The sequence below is a fragment of the Urocitellus parryii genome, chromosome 9, assembly GCF_045843805.1.
Source record: "Urocitellus parryii isolate mUroPar1 chromosome 9, mUroPar1.hap1, whole genome shotgun sequence".
Taxonomy (NCBI): Eukaryota; Metazoa; Chordata; class Mammalia; order Rodentia; family Sciuridae; genus Urocitellus; species Urocitellus parryii.
This window is the reverse complement of record NC_135539.1, coordinates 112,196,840-112,215,428: the sequence shown is the minus strand read 5'-3', so window position 1 is coordinate 112,215,428 and position 18,589 is coordinate 112,196,840. Positions and strand designations below refer to the sequence as shown.

The 18,589-nt window shown below is 35.7% G+C and overlaps 1 protein-coding gene and 1 pseudogene across 2 annotated transcripts in view; both read right to left on the bottom strand.

Moving 5' to 3' along the window:
- Positions 1-533: 533 nt before the first annotated feature.
- Positions 534-18,589, bottom strand: part of Nucks1 (nuclear casein kinase and cyclin dependent kinase substrate 1) — a 30,526-nt gene continuing 12,470 nt past the window's right edge. Inside the window, exons 2-7 of one of the 2 annotated variants that reach the window (XM_026387371.2) lie at positions 14,125-14,174; positions 10,674-10,779; positions 6,124-6,179; positions 3,826-3,978; positions 2,904-3,053; positions 534-1,506 (exon numbers count right to left, since the gene is read on the bottom strand). In XM_026387371.2, the coding sequence (XP_026243156.1) occupies positions 1,307-1,506; positions 2,904-3,053; positions 3,826-3,978; positions 6,124-6,179; positions 10,674-10,779; positions 14,125-14,174 (715 nt within the window). In that variant the 3' untranslated portion in view covers positions 534-1,306. The remainder of the gene's footprint in view (positions 1,507-2,903; positions 3,054-3,825; positions 3,979-6,123; positions 6,180-10,673; positions 10,780-14,124; positions 14,175-18,589) is intronic. The other variant, XM_026387372.2, reaches the window with a different exon arrangement.
- LOC113181828 (inhibitor of growth protein 1 pseudogene) lies at positions 14,886-15,524 on the bottom strand (annotated as a pseudogene).

Below are 18,589 nucleotides of genomic sequence, written 5' to 3'. Positions count from 1 at the left end.
AACATTTAACATACTTCCTATCCTGTCAGTAAGTGAAGAATAGTTAGGAAAAGTGTCCCCTAGTGAGCTGGTAGGCCTGGGGATAGGGGGCGCAGTGGTTTTCTATGTAGCAGCAGGAAGCAGAGATGTACTTCACACCATATTTCTACAAAGAAACGGGAAGATTGGGATATAAAAAGGAAAATGTTCTATAACAAATAACCGCATGGTTCATGGGATCTGAATGTACATTTATAGCATAAAAAGAATTTCAATTCTCTGTTTTCATAAAGGAAATACCTCAACTCTCTGTGACTGAGTTTCACATTAACCGGAACTTTATTTGCTTAAAACCTAAAACATTGTCAGTTTGAGAAGAAACCCCCTGTGATGTGTAGATTCACCTTACCATTCAAATTCTAGGGTGTCTATTTTCTTTTTTTGATCCTTGGTAAAATTTTATCCAAAAAACAGGATACATATATATATTTTTAAAACATGAACCATTAGAGAATGAAATATGAAATCAAGAGTGATTTCAGTTTTGGCGGCTCTTGTTTTTTTTTTTTTTTTTCAGTTCCTTAAAGACTGTAGCAGGATAAAAGGATCACTGGCTCCGAGTCTCTTTGAGATAATAAGTGATGAGATAAAAAAGGAAAACCCACACCCCCAAATAAGGTCAGGTAAACCCAATCCCCAACCCCCACCCAGGTAAAAAATATGAGTACTTTTAGTAACAATTCAGAATTCATCTTTATATCCTACCTGCCTCATCAGTGGAAGTTTAGAGTCATGATTTTTTTTAGACATTTATACTTATGCATATAGACATATAAACTCATATTAGATGACAACTGATTTTTTTAAAGAGTCCAGGCAGAGAAAGAAGCAATCATTTTTAACTAAAACCTCTCTATGTTTTTGATTACTGTTCAACTTGCTATTGTTTAGCAAAAAGCAAAGTTTCCATAGTGTTCATCTCAAATCTTATTGCTTTACAACTGTGGTATACCTTCCATTAAAAATAAAAAGATGAAGCAGTCAATCCAGTGATTAAGTTGACATGGCTTTCATTGGGAAAGGGGGGTAGTGGCAAAGAGAAGCCCAATAGACAAAAGGTAACTTAAACACTTCAACATACAATGGTTTTCTTAAAAAAGAGAGAGAGAGAGAATGTTATTTTCAACAAATGGAAAAAAGCACTGAAAGCCCATGAGTCAAGCCATAGCCAAAACCATGTTCTATCTTAAGTAGATTCTCTTTTTTTCCCCCTCTTTTTTTCTTTTTTCTTTTTTTAATAAAATCTCTCCCCAAACCATTATCACTTTTAATCCTCCCCAGACTGGGCTTCATCTTCAGACCCTTCATCCCCAGATTTCTCGGGTGGGGGGCTTGCAGACGTCTTCTTTTCAGGAGGGCTCTCTGGTTCTTCATCTTCTTCTTTGGGAGAAGGAGTCTTTTCCTTTGAGGCCTTTGAAGCTGTGGGGCGACCCACTTTCCCTTTGCCTTTCACTGGACTTGGCGTCACTGAAAGAAGAAAAACAATGTTTAGGGAAGAGAAAAAATGTCTTTCTGTAAGAATAAAATCTATAAAACACCAACCTATCTCAATTTCTAAACAAGTCCTGATATATTACTACAATATGTTGTAGTAGGTTCCAAATATTTTTTAAATTTATTTTTAACTGATATATAAAAACATAAAAATTGTGCATATTTTTATATGGTATAATGTGATGTTTCAATATACATATATGCTATGTAATATTTAAACTTTTTTTTGGTGGTGGTACTGAAGATTGAGCTCAGGGCCTCACACATGCTGGGCAAGCATTCTACCACTAAGCTATCCCCCCAGTTCTTTTAAAATTTTTTCTTAATTTGGGACAGGGTCTTGATAAGTTTCCGAGGCTGGCCTAGCATTTGTAATCCTTGTGCCTCAACTTCCTGAGTAACTGGGATTACAGGTGCATACCACTACACCCAGCTCCTCAAACAGTTATCTAATCATTTATCTAATGTTATCAGTAATACCTTTAATAAAGAAATATGTTACAGAAAAATGCATGTCATCCTTAGTGGCTTGTCAAACTATAAGTGTTCAAGATGGAAACTGTTTTTACGTTTAAAAAGCAGGACAAGAAGAGGGAAAGATATGACTTAATGTGCATAGAAACTGAAGCCATCAAACAATTTTTGGTAGTTCCATCATTCCCAACAGCAAGAAGTATTTTTTTTTTTTAGGAAAAGTTAAAAAAACCTCTAATTCTACATGGGGTGTGGTGGCTCACGCCTGTAATCCCAGCAACTCAGGAGGCTGAGACAGGAGGATTCCATGTTTTAGGCCAGCCTCAGCAACTAAGCAGGGCCCTAAGTAACTCAGTGAGATCCTGTATCAAAATAAAAATTGAAAACGGCTAGGGATGTGGCTCAGTGGTTAAGTGCTCATGTGTTCAATCTCTAGTACCAAAAATCGAAACCAAAACAAAACTCGTAATTCTATTTGCCAGAATAAAACTACTTACACAAAAAGCAAATCTAGATTTCTGATTTAATTAACAAACTAGTTCCAACTAGGGAAATATCTGGCAGAAAACATCAGGACTTAGAGAAAATAAATTCATATTTTCAAGAGTGATTTTATTCTCATAGTACAGAGAATGAGGCAGAAACCAGAACTGAGAACTTGAATGCACTATTGTAGGACAATTTCAAATCTTCAGACTGGATGTGGGGACTATGATATACATCAGTTGGAGAACAGGGCAGTTAAAAGGTATGCTGACACAGTCTTCCTACTCCTATATCTGAAACAAATAAGCCATTACCAAATTTTACTTATACCTGGAAGTAGATGAAGACAAAATACTGGTTCTTAAAATTTTTTGAAAGTAGCAATTAAATTTCACATTTGCAGAACTTACCTGTAGCCTTTAGTCTGGGTTTGGGCATTTTCTTTTCTTTTCTCTCAGGTTTGGACTTCTTAACCATCTTTTTATTTTTCTTTTTTGAACTGCCGTAGTCACTATCATCATCGTCTTCCATTAGGAAATCTTCGTCACTGCCTGAATCTTCTGAGAATAAAGAGAATTTCAACATCTAACTTAATGTAAACATTCTTCCAAATAAACAAAGGGAAAGACTGTAAAGAATGATCAGAGGTTGGGATTTGGGAGTCAAACACTACTGGATTCTATTTGTAATTGTTCTAACAATGTGGTTGGAGTCATCACTGGCCCCATCTGTAAACGGGCTTGGCATGTACCTCACATAAAGGTTACATGGCTGATAAAGAGCTGCTTGGAGAGAGAAGGGACAAAATAATCTAAATAAAAACTGAAACCGTAAAGTAACTTTTGGTAGCTTTATCAGGCCCATGTAGGACTGGTTGAAACCAGGGAATCAAACTGACCTGGTATTTGGGCCCGATATTGAATAAATCAAACAAGAAAATTACAGGTAAAACAAAAATTCATATCACTAATCTAAATAACCTGTGCAATATCTACACTTTGCTATTAATTTTTTTTTTTTGGAGGGTGTCCTACATTCTGTACCAGGCTAAAACACATCTCGAATCACAACATGTCATTACTTTAATACTTGTTCATTTTGTGTTCGAACCTGAACATCTTTAAGAAAATAGGACAACCATTATAAATAGTGAATAATGAGAATATCTGAATACTTAAAATATTAATGGGTCATCATCTCTTTTAACAGGGACTATCAACCTAATTTAAGGGGCTGTATGAAACATTTAGTATCTTAGAAAATGCCAAAATAACCAGTCATAGACGATAATTGTAACCAAACAACCAAAGGACACTAGCCAACTTCACATACTCTCCTGGAATGGTGCCTCATCTTCTTCTTCTTGTTCTTCTTCACTGCCCACATCTTCCATGAGCATCTCTCTCTGCTTAGAAGCTGCTTTAGATGCTGCCTGCCTTTGTTGACGTACATTTTTATGATCATCTTTTTCATCTTCACTGTCCTCTGCAATATGAAAGTTATCATGATGAAAGGATCAAATCATTTTTGCATATCAAAGATGACTGAAAGAGTCAACCTAGTGGCCAATATAGTATGTAAAGACGGCTTTATTTCTTTTTTTCTTTTTGGTACTGAGGATTTAACAACTAAATTTACCACTTAGTGGGGCAATTTAACACTAAGCTATATCCCTAGCCCTTATTATTTTTTGAGACAGGGTTTCACTAAATTGCTTAGGGCCTCACTAAATTACTGACACTGGCCTTGAACTTGCAATACTATTACCTCAGCTTCCCAAGCCACTGGGATTATAGGTGAGTGCCATAGCACCTGGCTTTATTTCATTCTAAAAGGGTAAATTCTATCCTTAAAAATTTCTGCAAAATATAAAAAGGAGGAGTTAAAGTTCACAAGGAAAGAACCTGAATAATTCTATATACCCAGGACATTCATAAAAATAACTTAAACATGTAGTTTTAAGCAAATAACAAAGCTGAATTAAAGAGTGAACACATTTCCTATAACATACTTTAAATTTGTATCACTATTTTGCTCTAAAATTCTCAATTACATTCAAACCTATGTTCAGTGTTTTTAGAAAAGACAGAAAAATATTTTAAAGTATTTTTAAGAGGGGATGAATGTTTTCCAGTGATCTTAAGATATAAGACAAAAACCAATGTCAAATCATTACCCTTTAAAAACATGTTTATATCAATTAGCTAAAGATACCTGGGACAAGCTTATAAAAAATTACTTTCACATATTACAATTTAATTAAAACCCTTTTTTTTCCCCAATACCCAGAGTGTTTGAGAATAAATTTGGTTTAAGGACAGTCTGCCGGGTCCCTGGCTCTAGAACAAGCTATGCTATATTAGACTCTAGTATAGCCCTTTTAAGCTCTCTTATTCTACTAAGGTTTAGCTGTCATTCTTCTGAAACACTCAGGGTCCTGTGAGCCTTGCCATGCTCAGTGTTCAAATCCTCACAGTCACTGCCAAAAACCTCATCTACAGACAACAGAGAAGAAAGCTGAGTTGGTGGGCCCTAAAATAAATTCACCTATTCTTGATATTGGTACAGAGTTATGTATCTTGAAATGCTCAAAAAACTAATAAAGGTAAGATATTCAAGTTAGGGATTCACAAGGCAAATGAATAAGTGTATGCTGCATTATCTTAAGATCACCAGATAGTATAAAATGTTAAAATGATTTATTTTCAATGTAGGCAGCCAAACAGCATACATATAGCAGGAAAGTAAAACAGAGTGAATTTAGCAGAACCTTGTTTACCATCTAAATATCAGCTAAATAGCTGTCTAGTTAAAAGGAAAACCCAAGAAGACAAAGCAGGGATACAGGTCAAAACTAGTGTCTGGGAGCAATAAGGAAAAAAATCCTCAATTCTTTTAAAAGTTAAACTTAACACTTAGTATCAGCAATAAGTCATCAGGATTGAACATTAGTCCATGGAGATGCCTCATTAATTCTTACAAAAAGTTTTCTTTGTAGGTAGGTTCTTTCTTTCTTTTCTCTCTCTCTCTCTCTCTCTTTTTTTTTTTTCATTCAGATACTGTGGATTGAACTCAGGGATGCTCTACCATTGCCACTGAGTTATTTCCCCTGATCTTTGTTTTTCATTTTGAGGTAGGGTCTTGCTAAGTTGTTGAGACTAGCCTTGAACTTGCCTTCCTCCTGCCTTAGCCTCCTGAGGTGCTAGAATTATAGATGTAAATGTAAAAAAAAGTGGCACTGAAATTTAAGCCTTTTTGCTTTTCAACCTGGAATTGATAACTTCCTTTTTAATACCTTTATTTCACTTAGATTATACACATATATAAATTTAGTTTGAAGTCTTATCTGTTCACGTAGAATGTTTTCAATATTGACTGTGCATATGAATAATCTACAGATACTTAAAAACACACAGAAAGCCTCAATATTCCACCTATATTCATTTAATTGGAAATCCTGGGGCACAACCCAGAGTGCCTGTTTTGTAATAAGCCACCAGGACAGAATCATCATTAATTATTTGAAGTTAGAGATATCTTTGTATGTCCAGTTTTTGCAATAGTGCTTGATGTACAAAATTGCTTGTTAAAATGCCTAATGAACTTATCACATTGAAAATAGTTTACTACCTGCAGAGTGAGAATCATCCTTCTTGGTCTTCACATCTTTTTCTTCTGAGTCCTCACTATAAGGTAAAGGAGAAAGGGTAAACACTTAAAGTCTTAGATCAATGTCTAAATGACCACAGATCTCTGATGTCTGACTTGAGAAAAGCATGAAAATAAAATGTTCAAACAAATGCTGAACAGTAAAATAGCTTCTATTATTTCTTCACTTCACAGTAATGTTGGTGAATAAGCTTAATTTTATCTATTATGGAAAACAAATTGCTTCCAAAGACCCAAAGTAAAAAAGAAGGTGTCTCAGCACAGGCCTGGTTCATAAGAAAAAGTATTTTCCATAGAGAAAGTAAAAAAATACCAAATATAAAATGAAAATAAAACAATTTAGTTATTTACTAATAATTATTTTCTAATAACTTTTGCTTCAAATATTTCAGAAACCAAATGACTCAGGAGGTTGAGGCAGGATGATTGCAAGTTTGAGGCCAGATTCAGCAACTTAGTGAGATCCTGTATCAAAATAAAGTCAAAAAAAGGGATGAGAATGTAGCTTAGTGGTACAGTGCTCCTGGGTTCAACACCCAGTACTTTAAAAAAAAAAAAAAAAAAAAAAAGAAGAAAGAAAGAAACATCAATAATGCCTGCTTTGTACCATGGAGAAAGTAAGAGTGAGCTTACAACCACTGTGCAAAAGAAGCTGAGGAGCTTCAAAGTTAAACGGAAAATTTAAAAAAATATTTATTTATTTTTTGGTGATACGAAGGATTGAACCCAAGGCCTAGAATATGCTAGGCAAGTAAGCATTCTACCATTGAGCTATATCCCTAGCCTGGTCTCACTGCCCATGCTGACCTCAAACTTGGCAATCCTCTTGCCTCAGCCTCCCAAGTAGCTGGGATTACAGGAATATCCCATAAAAATAACTTTTAAGGCTGGGGTTGTGGCTCAGTGATAGAATATTTGCCTAGCATGATGAGGTACTGGGTTCAATCCCGGCACTACATAAAAAAATAAACAAAATAAAGGTATTAAGGTATTGTGTCCATCTACAACTAAAAAAAACAAAAAACAACAAAAAAAAAACCAACAACAAAAAAAACCTTTTCAAGTCATAAACATTCATGTCCTCAAATCTTAAGTTGGGAATTTTATCATAAATTTGTTGTACAATCTTAAGCAAATCATTTGGCACTTACTCTTGAGTGCCAACGTTTTATGACTTCATGAGAAATTTTGATGAACAAAAAAGAAACACTCATCTGTAAAACCTGCCATCTTGACCTTCCTTTTTTAAACATCAGGTCTTATAAATCACTTTGGTATTTCCCATAATGTAGACCATAGTCAAATTACAAATTACTGAACTAAAGAGAACAACCATATTTCTTTACCAAGTAATCTGACTCTGAGATACTTTATAATTCTGAAACTTGTGACTATACTATATCAACTTTTTTCATGTAAAATAGGGACTTAAAGGTTAGAATTGCGAGCTTACTGGTAGAGTGATTGCTTTTACAAGGCTCTGGGTTTGACTCCCAACACCCCCCCCCCTCCACACACACAGAGGCATTTAATTTACAAATATAACCAATGATGAAGAATTATATCATTGTAAACACTATTAGTCTTTGAGCACCATTATGGCAAAGTCAAATGAAAGCTGAACTTTTAAGTGAAGAATAATAGAAAAATCAACACAGCATTATTCTAAGGGAATACACAAGGCAACTAATCCAATGGCAATAAAAATTCAGAGAGATTTCAGAGAGAATAATAAAATCAAATGGTTGCAATAAGAAAAGCTTTAGACTAGATATAATTACATTGATGAAGCATTATAACAGCAATAAGCAGTTCATTCCTAGGAGAAATATAAGTGAATATAATGAAAAATTGTTCTAAATCGCATCTCTGGCCCTTTGGAACTTTGGAAGACTTCTCTCCCAATGGTATAATTTTATATTACGTTTTTCCTAAAAAACATATTTGGAAAACAACAACAACAACAACAACAACAACCCATTAAGCAAAAACAAAACAAGTAATAATAATAAAAAACATTGGAAATTCTTCAACCTAAACCAAAACAAAACAAAAAACCCCTAGATATATGCATATATATACATGCATACACACACACACACACACATACACACACACACACACACACACACACCCCTCCCTCACCCCCCCGCTTCCTAGGGATTGAACCTATGGCCTTTAGAATGCTAGGCAAATGTTTTACCACCGAGCTACATCCCCAACTTTTTTTTTTTTTTTTTTGTAGTTGTAGACGGACAGAATGCCTTTATTTTATTTGTTTTTAAGTTTATGTGGTGCTGAGGATTGAACCCAGTACCTCACTAATGCTAGGCAAGCACTCTGCAGCTGAACTATAGCCCCAGCCCCATCCCCATCCCCAACTCTTTTTAAATTTTATTTTGAGGGTCTTGCTAAGTTGCCCAGGATGGCCTAGAACTTTCGATCCGCCTGCCTCAGACTTCCAGCTGCCATCACATATGGCTAAATGTATAGGTTTAACAATAAGTTTAGGGCTCCAAGTTTCTTAGAAGAAATGAAAAATACTATGTAATTTCTTTGAACTGCTCATCTGTAGTAGAGTTACTTGGAAGTGGCATAGCCTAATGGCTGAAATATGGATTTTGGGTCCAACTGGCAGAGTTTCAAAGCCTGCTTGTTCATTTGCTGGGTAACCTTGGTTAAATCATCAAATCCATCTAAGTTAACATCACTTAACCTAACAGAGGTGTTAAGAGAATTAAATGATAATGTATATAAAGCATATAATAGAGTCTGACATTAATAGTCAAAGTGGTAGCTATCCTCACTCTCATTATTATCATCATCATAAAAGAAGTCTTGAAGTTATGCTGCACTGAGTATGATACTGTGTGTGAAAACCTTGGAAAACAAGCAAAAGTTAAGATTCTGGCTTCATGAGGCAAAATTAGTTAAATTAAAACTCAGTTTTAGTAAAACTAAGAGAAGAGAGGGCTTGGAGTGGTAGAGTGCTTGCCTAATATGCACAAGGTACTGTGTTTGATCCCCAGCATGGGAGAGGATGGAGCCCACAACAATGATTAAGTTATTTAAACAAAAGAGAATTGAGTATGAGATAGTAAAACTCTGCAGGCCACTCTACTTAAGATTCTATAAGCTTTAGTTGATTTGACCAGTGATTTGTGACTGAATGAGAGGTCACTTGTTCTTTGCTATCACTACAATGAAAATGTCAATTATAATTTTAATAACCAAGTATATTCTTAAGCAGTCTTTATGCTTATGTTGAGGTCTGAGGTAGCAGCAGAGGCATTCTTAGGGAATTCAAATATTTACTTTTTAGTTATAGTTGGACACAATACCTTTATTTTATTTATTTATTTTTATGTGGTGCTGAGGATCGAACCCAGGGCCTCACACATGCTAGGCAAGTGCTCTACTGCTGAACCACAACCCCAGCCCCCACCAGCACGCCCCCTTTTTATTTTAATTTTTAAAATTTGTTCTTTTTAGATATACATGACAGAGTGTACTTGACATATAATAATACATGATGTATAAATTATTCTAATTAGGACCTCAATCTTGTGGTTGTATATGATGTGGAGTTTTACTGGTCATGTATTCATTTATGACCACAGGAAAGTTATTTCCAATTCGTTTTACTATCTTTTCTATTCCCATCCCCCACTGCTACCCTTCATTCCCCTTTGTCTAATCCAATGAACTTCTATTCTTCCCTCCCCTTCTCTTGTGTTTTTTTTTTTTTTTGTGGGGGGGTAGGGGGCAGGGGCAGGAGTGCCAGGGATTGAACCCAGAGGTGCTTAACCACTGAGCCACATCCCTGGCCCTTTTTGTATTTTATTTAGAAAGAGTCTCACTAAACTGCTTAAGGCCCTGCCTTTGCTGAGGCTGGCTTTGAACTGGTGATCTTCCTGCCTCAGCCTCCCCAACTGCTGGGATTATAGGCATGCACCACTGCGGCCAGCTTATTGTGTGTTTTTTCTTTGGAATTATTTATTTATATTGTATCAGGGATTGAATTCAGAGGCCCTTAACCACTGAGGCTCATCCCTAGCCCCTTTTTATTTAGAGACAGGATCTCACTGAATTGCTTAGCACCTTGCTGTTGCTAAGGCTGGTGGTGATCCTGCCTCAGCCTCCCCAGACACTGCAATTATAGGCATGCCCCACTGTGCCCTACTTTTTATTTTGACACAGGTTCTCACTAAGTTGCTGAGTCTGGCTTCAAACCTGTGGTCTTCCTGCCTCAGCCTCCTGAGCTGCTGGGATTATAGGTATGTGCCATCAAGCCTAGCTGATCACTTTGGATTTAAGGTTGAATCTGATCAAGCCTCATGACTCAACTCTAGACCTAGAGCATGACCTGAGAGAATGAAATATGCAAAACACTAAGTAGACAGTAAGAACTCTCCAAAAAATATAAGGAGATTTCACCAACTTAAAGATCAAAGACTGCCCTCATTTCAGAGTGACAGTATCAGCAAGAATAGAAAAACAATGCCTCTTACCTATCTTCCTGTGAATTCTTTCCAGATCGCCTCTTATTTTTAGCTTCTCGAGGAGATGATCGAATTTTCTTAGCAGGAGGACCTGAATCTCTTCCATAATCTTCATCTAAATAGAGCATTTTTCAAATTCATTTAACCATATTATGTTTACATGTTAAAAGCACCAACTGATATTTACAGACAATAATTATCTCATGTTACTTAGATGGCAAACAAAGGATTTTCCTAATATTTTCTTTTATTTAAAAAAATTTTCCAACCTAGTTTTATCACATTAATTCCATTTTTGTATATTACCCTCTAGTCCTCATATATATATATTTTATATACCTATAGCCAAATCTCGTCATTTTATATCATTCCATTTTATGATTTTCCCATTGTCAACATCTTCATATTTATTTGAATATTATTATAATAATAAGGTTATGTCAAAAGCATTTTAGAAAGTAAAAAACTTAGAATTCTACAGTCCTAACATAATTACTGATATAAAGCAAATTACTTGTAAACTAAAATATTAAACACATATAATGTATTCTGGGTACTCTAGCACTTCAGAAAAATAGCTCTAACTTCAAAAGCCTTATACATTACAGAAAATTGTCCTACATCAAAAGGTGATTATTTCCAAAACTATTTACTACACCATTTTACATGTAATGGCAAGAAGGTGGAAGTAGTCTGGAGCTTCAGCAATTATTAAGTGACTAGATATATTATAAATTCCATGATGGACTATCATACCATTTAGAGGAATTTTTCAAATGACCTTTTTTTTTTTTTTTTTAATTGTTGGTCGTTCAAAACATTACATAGTTCTTAATACATCATATTTCACAGTTTGATTCAAGTGGGTTATGAACTCCCAATTTTACCCCGTATACAGATTGCTGTATCACATCAGTTACCCTTCCATTGATTGACAAATTGCCTTTCTAGTGTCTGATGCATTCTGCTGTCTGTCCTATTCTCTACTATCCCCCCTCCCCTCCCCTCCCCTCCCCTTTTCTCTCTCTACCCCTTCTACTGTAAATCATTTCTTTGATTTGTATTATCTTATCTTACCCCTCCTTTCCTCTTATATGTCATTTTGTATAACCCTGAGGATCGCCTTCCATTTCCATGCGGTTTCCCTTCTCACTCCCTTTCCCTCCCACCTCTCATCCCTGTTTAATGTAAATCTTCTTCTCAAACTTTCGTCCCTACCCTGTCCTTGTTTACTCCCCTTATATCAAAGGGGTCATTTGGTATTTATTTTTTAAAGATTGACTAGCTTCACTTAGCATAATCTGCTCTAATGCCATCCATTTCCCTCCAAATTCTATGATTTTGTCATTTCTTAATGCAGAGTAATACTCCATTGTGTATAAATGCCACATTTTTTTTTATCCATTCATCTATTGAAGGGCATCTAGGCTGATTCCACAATCTTGCTATCGTGAATTGTGCTGCTATGAACATCGATGTAGCAGTGTCCCTGTAGCATGCTCTTATTAGGTCTTTGGGGAATAGACTGAGAAGGGGAATAGCTGGGTCAAATGGTGGTTCCATTCCCAGCTTTCCAAGAAATCTCCATACTGCTTTCCAAATTGGCTGCTCAAATGACCTTTAATAAAATTTGAAACATACTTTTAAGTATGAGGGAGACAGGGTCAAAGACCAAGACCTCAACTCCATTCCTACTCTCCCCCCCTCCCAGGGATTGAACTTAGGGGGCACTTGACCACTGAGCCATATCCCCAGCCCCATTTTTATTTTATTTAGACACAGTGTCTCACTGAGTTGCTCAGTGCCTAGCTGTTGCTGAGACTGGCTTGGAACTCGAAATCCTCCTGCCTCAGTTCTCCTGAGCTGCTGGGATTACAGGTGTGTGCATCCATGCCTAGCTGTATTGGCCATTTCTTCATCCACTTCTTAGAATTTGGTTCTTGCTTGCAATTATTCTCTCTGCAACACTAATTATGTGGTATCGAGGAGTCCTTTTCCACTCCATGTGGGACAAAGTTCAGGGTTAGAATGTTACCATCCCTTAGGAGAATCCACCAGGCAGCACTTCAAGAATTTAATGTCCACTCCTGCTGGGGATGGAGGTACACCCTTAAAATCCTAGCAACTCAGGAGGCCGAGGAGGAGAATGGCAAGTTCAAGGCCAACCTCATCAACTTAGCCAGGCCCTAAGCAAGTTAGCAAGACCCTGTCTCTAAATAAAATACATTTTAAAGGGCTGCAGATGTAGCTTCAATTCCATTTTTAAAAGGTTAAAAAAAAAAAAAAAAAGACTAGGAATTAACAAAAAGGTTGAAATACTATTTGCTAGCTAATGGGCCTTGAATATTCTCTCTGCCTCAGGTTCCCTAACTATAAAATGAGAATAGTAATACCACATCTCATTAATGGGACTGTTCTAAGGAATGAATTATTAATACAAACATTTAGAGCAAAATTCCTGGAGTAGAAGGCCGCATTTAGTATTTAGTTTTTACTCCTTTGTATATCTTTTTTTTAAAATATTATTTTTTAGTTGTTGATGGATCTTTATTTTATTCATTTATTCATATGTGGTGCTGACAATCGAACTCAGTGCCTCACACATGCTAGGCAAGTGCTCTGCCTCTGAGCCACAACCCTAGTCCTCTTTTGTATCTTTCTGCATTTTTCAAAGCTTTCCCAAGGGGGGGAGGGGTAGAAGAGTGGGAAGGAAGAAAAGAGGGAAGGAAATACTATGATGAATTAGTTAATATATCAAAGTTGTTACAAAAAATGGAATCCCATTTTAGTTACTTTATTATGTAAAAACCTTAACCCTGCCCTCTAATACAAGACACAGGTTTTACTCTGATAATAGCCAAAATTTTTTGAGACGGCGTTTCACTATGTTGTCTAGTTTGGCCTCAAGTGATCCTCCTGCTTTAGTCTCTAAAGTAGCTGGGACTACAAACAGGCTACTGTTCCTGGCTAGCAGGAGATACTTTAAGTAATAAACACTATATTGGAATTATAGGACATTTAACTTAAGGACTCAAAAACCATGTGAGAAAAAAAAAATTAAGTGTTTATTATCTATGACTTACAAGAAAGCTAATTCCCATGCAAATTCAACTTTTATTTTGGTTAACACAAATAATTTGGATAAATATTCTAAAAATAAAAAAATAAAACTTATTCTACCAGGTACAGTGGCACATGCCTTAATCCAAGTTGACTCAGAGGAGGCTGAAGTAGGGAGACTGCAAGTTTGAGGCCAGCCTCAACAACTTAACAAAACCCTTTCTCAAAATAAAAATGCTGGGGGATGTAGCTGAGTAATAAAGTGGCCTAAGTTCAATCCCTAGTACTGCAAAATGAACAAATAAAATTTATTACTAAAATATGAAAATTTATTACTAAAATATGCCAACTCTTCCACTAGTCAGTCCAACATAAAATTGGTTGAAATCACAAAACATACCTGCATCATCAGATTCCTGAAACTGTGAGTAATCAACAACCTTCCTGTTTCTGTAGAAAGAAGAGAATAATTAACATCATATATATGCAAAACTTTTCCAAGATATCAGAACGTACACTTTATTTCATACACAGAATTAGAGTAGCTCTCTGAAAATTATTTAACAGTTCCATATTTTAGCCAAAATACTTCATATTTTTAAAAAAATATTTATTTTTTAGTTGTAGGTGGACATAATACCTTTATTTTTATGCAGTGCTGAGGATCGAACCCAGTGCCTCATGCACATTAGGCGAGCGCTCTATCTCTGAGCCACAACCCCAGTCCTTCACATTTTGTTACAGGAAAATGCAGCTTAATTCAAAATATTTCAAATTATTATTTTTATACTGCTCATCTCAGCGACAGTTCAAATGCCATAAAACTACCTTCCCAAAACACACGTCAGCAAAATAAACTAACTCACCATACCTTCATTATACAGATACCATATTTGCAAGGCAAAATTGTAAATTTTTATTCTTACTGCTATACACATGTATAGTTCATAAACAAAATTACTGCCAAACTTTGTTTTCAAGGCAATAGCAATTTTTAGACATAATATAGTTAGAGTAAAACAAAAAATACAATAACACTAAATTAAATGTTATACATGAGAAGGAGACTAAAGCTTACTGGTTTAGTCAAAAGATGTTTTTTATTAAAGGGTATATCATTTTTAATTTTTTTTTTTAGTTGTAGATGGACACAATATCTTTTTAAAAAAAATTTACATTTGACAATTCCCACACCTCAACAAAAGTGACAATGTAATAAACATACTGGTTGATTCTGTTCTCTTCAGACTGTTTAATGTCCACAAACTGTTTTAAGTCTTCTTTTTTGGATTTTTCCAGTGCTTTTTCATTATTTTCTCATCTTCCCTGACACTTGGTGCAGTATCACTTGACTTGGTTTGTGACTGAGTCATTCTCAGAACTGGAACCACTGGATGGGGCACTCTTCCTTGTGGTAGCTTATCATTTCTCCATTGGAGAGCTGTTTGCACAGTACTGGGTTCATTTGAGTTAATGGGAAGGTCTGCAGGGGATGCTTCCATCTCTGCTTTGGCCTTGGAACATTTTCTTCTTCTTTGAGGTCTTCACTTTCTTTTCCTTGGGTGTTCCCAAGGTGACGTTATCATGGTTATGATTATTGGATGCATTCTCTCCATTTTTAGTGTTGCATTGTGGCTGGGACCTCTTGTTATCATTCAGTTTTCCTGCCTGTGTGATAATCTCATTCTTGGACTTATACTGGCCAGTTTTGCCACTTTGCAATGGTGTCACACTCTCTTGATGTGCTTCAAAAAAGTTCAACATGACTTGTCTGCCCTGGTTCTCTACTAGCTATGCCATCTGACTCAATTTGAATCTTCTCATTGCCCTGCTCCTAGCTCCAAATCAGAGCGGTCTGGATGCAGTGTACCACTCTCCTTTTCTGGGCATCAACCATCTCTCCTTCATTCAAACTTCTCAAAATATTCATCCAATTCCTTCAGGATTTCCCTTGGTCACTTACAACTTCTGGCCACTTGTGCTGCACCCTTAGATCAGCAGAGAGGTTTCTGGGTCCTTTGGCGGGTCACCAGACCAGGCTGGCTTCCAGAGCTGCTGCCCCGGGTGCCAGCCTCAAACTAATCTTAATTTTTGCTTTCTTACTAAATCTAAATTTGAAATTCCTCCTTTAGAAATATTAGCAAGCTTCCATGTTAGAAACCACACAGACCAGCTTCCAAAAGTGTCGTAGGACATCACTTAAGATCCAAAGACAGTGAGTATAAGCACTGGTTATTTAGTATTATCATGATATGTAAGGATGATATGGGTGTGAGAATTTTCAAAACATACATGGGGCTTAGCTGTAGAAAGAGGTATTGTCATATCCTCAGTTTTAGAGAGAGAAATAAAGATCTAGAGGAATTTTGCTTTGTTTTTCTTTCTTCTATCCAAAGCATGAAATATGCTCCAACTAAATGTCTATTAAGCCTTGAGACTCTCTTACTTGGCCCCCTCTGAGTGCTATTTTCCCTTCACTTCAATAAATCTGTACTTTGCCTGTTTAAAAAAAAAAAGTCTATTAATTCCACTTATATGAGGGACCTACAGTAGTCATATTCACAGAGGCAAAAAGTAGAATGGTGGTTGCAAGGCGCTAGAAGAAGGAGCATGAGTAGTTAGGATATACTTTCCACTAATAAACTGTACATTAAATGGTCAAGATGGTAAATATCATATTAAATAGGTTTTATCCTAATGAAAATGTAACTATTAAAACTATTTTAAAAAGTATTTGGGGGCTAGTATGGAAATGCCCACTGTGCTTTGGAAAAATGATTATTTTTAATGACAAATGCCATGAAAAATAGTATTATGATTACAATGCATCTTCTGTGTTATTTACAAAACAAAGAAAAAAGGACATGGAAACAAGGAAAGGAAAATACCCAGAAGAGGGACGATTTAAAAACAAAACTTTTTATTTAACAAGTCCATGAAATAAACCAACAGTAGGTAGATGTATCTTATTTATTTTTTTGTAATCTAGGGATTGAACCCAGGCCCCACATAAACTCTACCCTTGAGTTATACTCTCAACCCCAGAAGAGGAAGTTTGAAATCTTAACCCCTAATAATTGGACTCTAGGTTCCAAACTTGTAGGCATAATTTTAGTTAATCTCGTACTTGTGATATGGCAACAAAAATATCACTCAATTTCTGAGTGTCAAGTAGCCATAAATAAATCCCGAGACTACTTTATGCTACCAGAATAGAAAAGGATGCATCATATGAATATAAACTGAACACATTCCTTGCAAAGGGAAAACATGTTAGCTACATTACAGCATTCATTGACATGAAAAGGAGTAGTCATGTTTTCTTCATCATCTGAGCTTCTTGGAAGTAATAATCATGTCTGGATATCCACATTTATGGCAAAGGGCAAGGTAAAAAGTTTGCTTTTAGGTCAAATTTGAGAGCTCTGTTAAAGCTTATTTTTCTGTTTTATAGAATAATATCCAATATCCTTCGAGTCTTTGAGATCTCATCTCTTGCCACTTGACAATCAAGCAACCTAGAAGTTCCTCCAATCCTGTGGTTTCTTACCACTTGCTCCTGTTGCTTTGTCCCAGAAGGCTGTGCAGGTTACTCCCACTCAAATCCAACCTGACCTCTCAACACCCTTAATCCTTTGATACTATGTAATTTACTAAAACTTCTGTCTTACTGAACTTAAGCTTCTTGTGGGCAGGGGTTGTCTCTTCTTCATTAGGAACACCAAATTCAAACAATGTATTTTTATTAGTTGTTGATGGGAATTTATTTATTTATTTATTTATATGCAGTGCTGAGAATCAACCCAGTGCCTCACACATGCTAGGTTTAGGCAAGTGCTCTACCACTGAGCCACCAACACAGCCCCTCAAGCAATGTATTTGATGTGTAAATGGATTTAGCATCTGCAAAGGGTTAGGGTGGGAAAAGTCATCAGTAGAGAGGAAGTTTGCAAGACTGTCATTTTCAGCCTATCAGGCATTTGACTAACAAATGCCTTTCAAGACAAAACTGTTTCCTTCCTATGAAATAACTTGTTTCTTTAATAAATTTTCAAATTGAAGGCTAGCCTGGGAAACTTGGTGAGATCCTGTCTCAAAAACATAAAAAGGGCTGTGATGTAGCTCAGTGGTAACACACCCAAGTTAAATTTCCAATGCCGCAAAAAAAAAAAAAAAAAGGAAAAATCCTACACACAAAAACAACTTAGTTGAAAAGTCTATTATTAAGTATATTTTCTTTATTCTAATTTTCAAAGAGAACTGCAGAAATTCTATGCAGACAATACTGAGAAATAAGAAAGTTTCAAAACTGAATTGAAAGATGATCCCTTCCTTTAAAACCACCAATATTTAAACTTTTAAATGATCTGAAAACAGCCAGAATTTTGAGAATTATGTTATTTGGACCCGAATTATGTTATTTGAACACTACGTCATGTTCAATCACAAGAATAGGATCCTAAAAAGTTATACTCCATGTATATATGTCAAAATATACTCTATTGTCATGTATAGCTAAAAATAACAAGTTTTTTTTTTTAAATTATGTCATTTGTCATAAAAACTATTAAAAGAGAGTAAAGGGGCTAGGGTTGTGGCTCAGCAGTAGAGCTCTCACTTAAAACATGCAAGGCCCTGGGTTCAATCCTCAGCACCACATAAAAATAAATAAATAAAGGTATTGTGTCCAACTACAACTAAAAAATAATAAAACAAAACAAACAAATAGAAAAAACAGAGGAAAGCAAAATATGAGTATAGGAATGGAGTCTTATTAAGGGTAACTAGCCAAACCAAATTAAACTAATAAAAAATTGATAAAAAGGAAAGGATTATTTAGGTAAATGATCTATGGTAACAAGGGC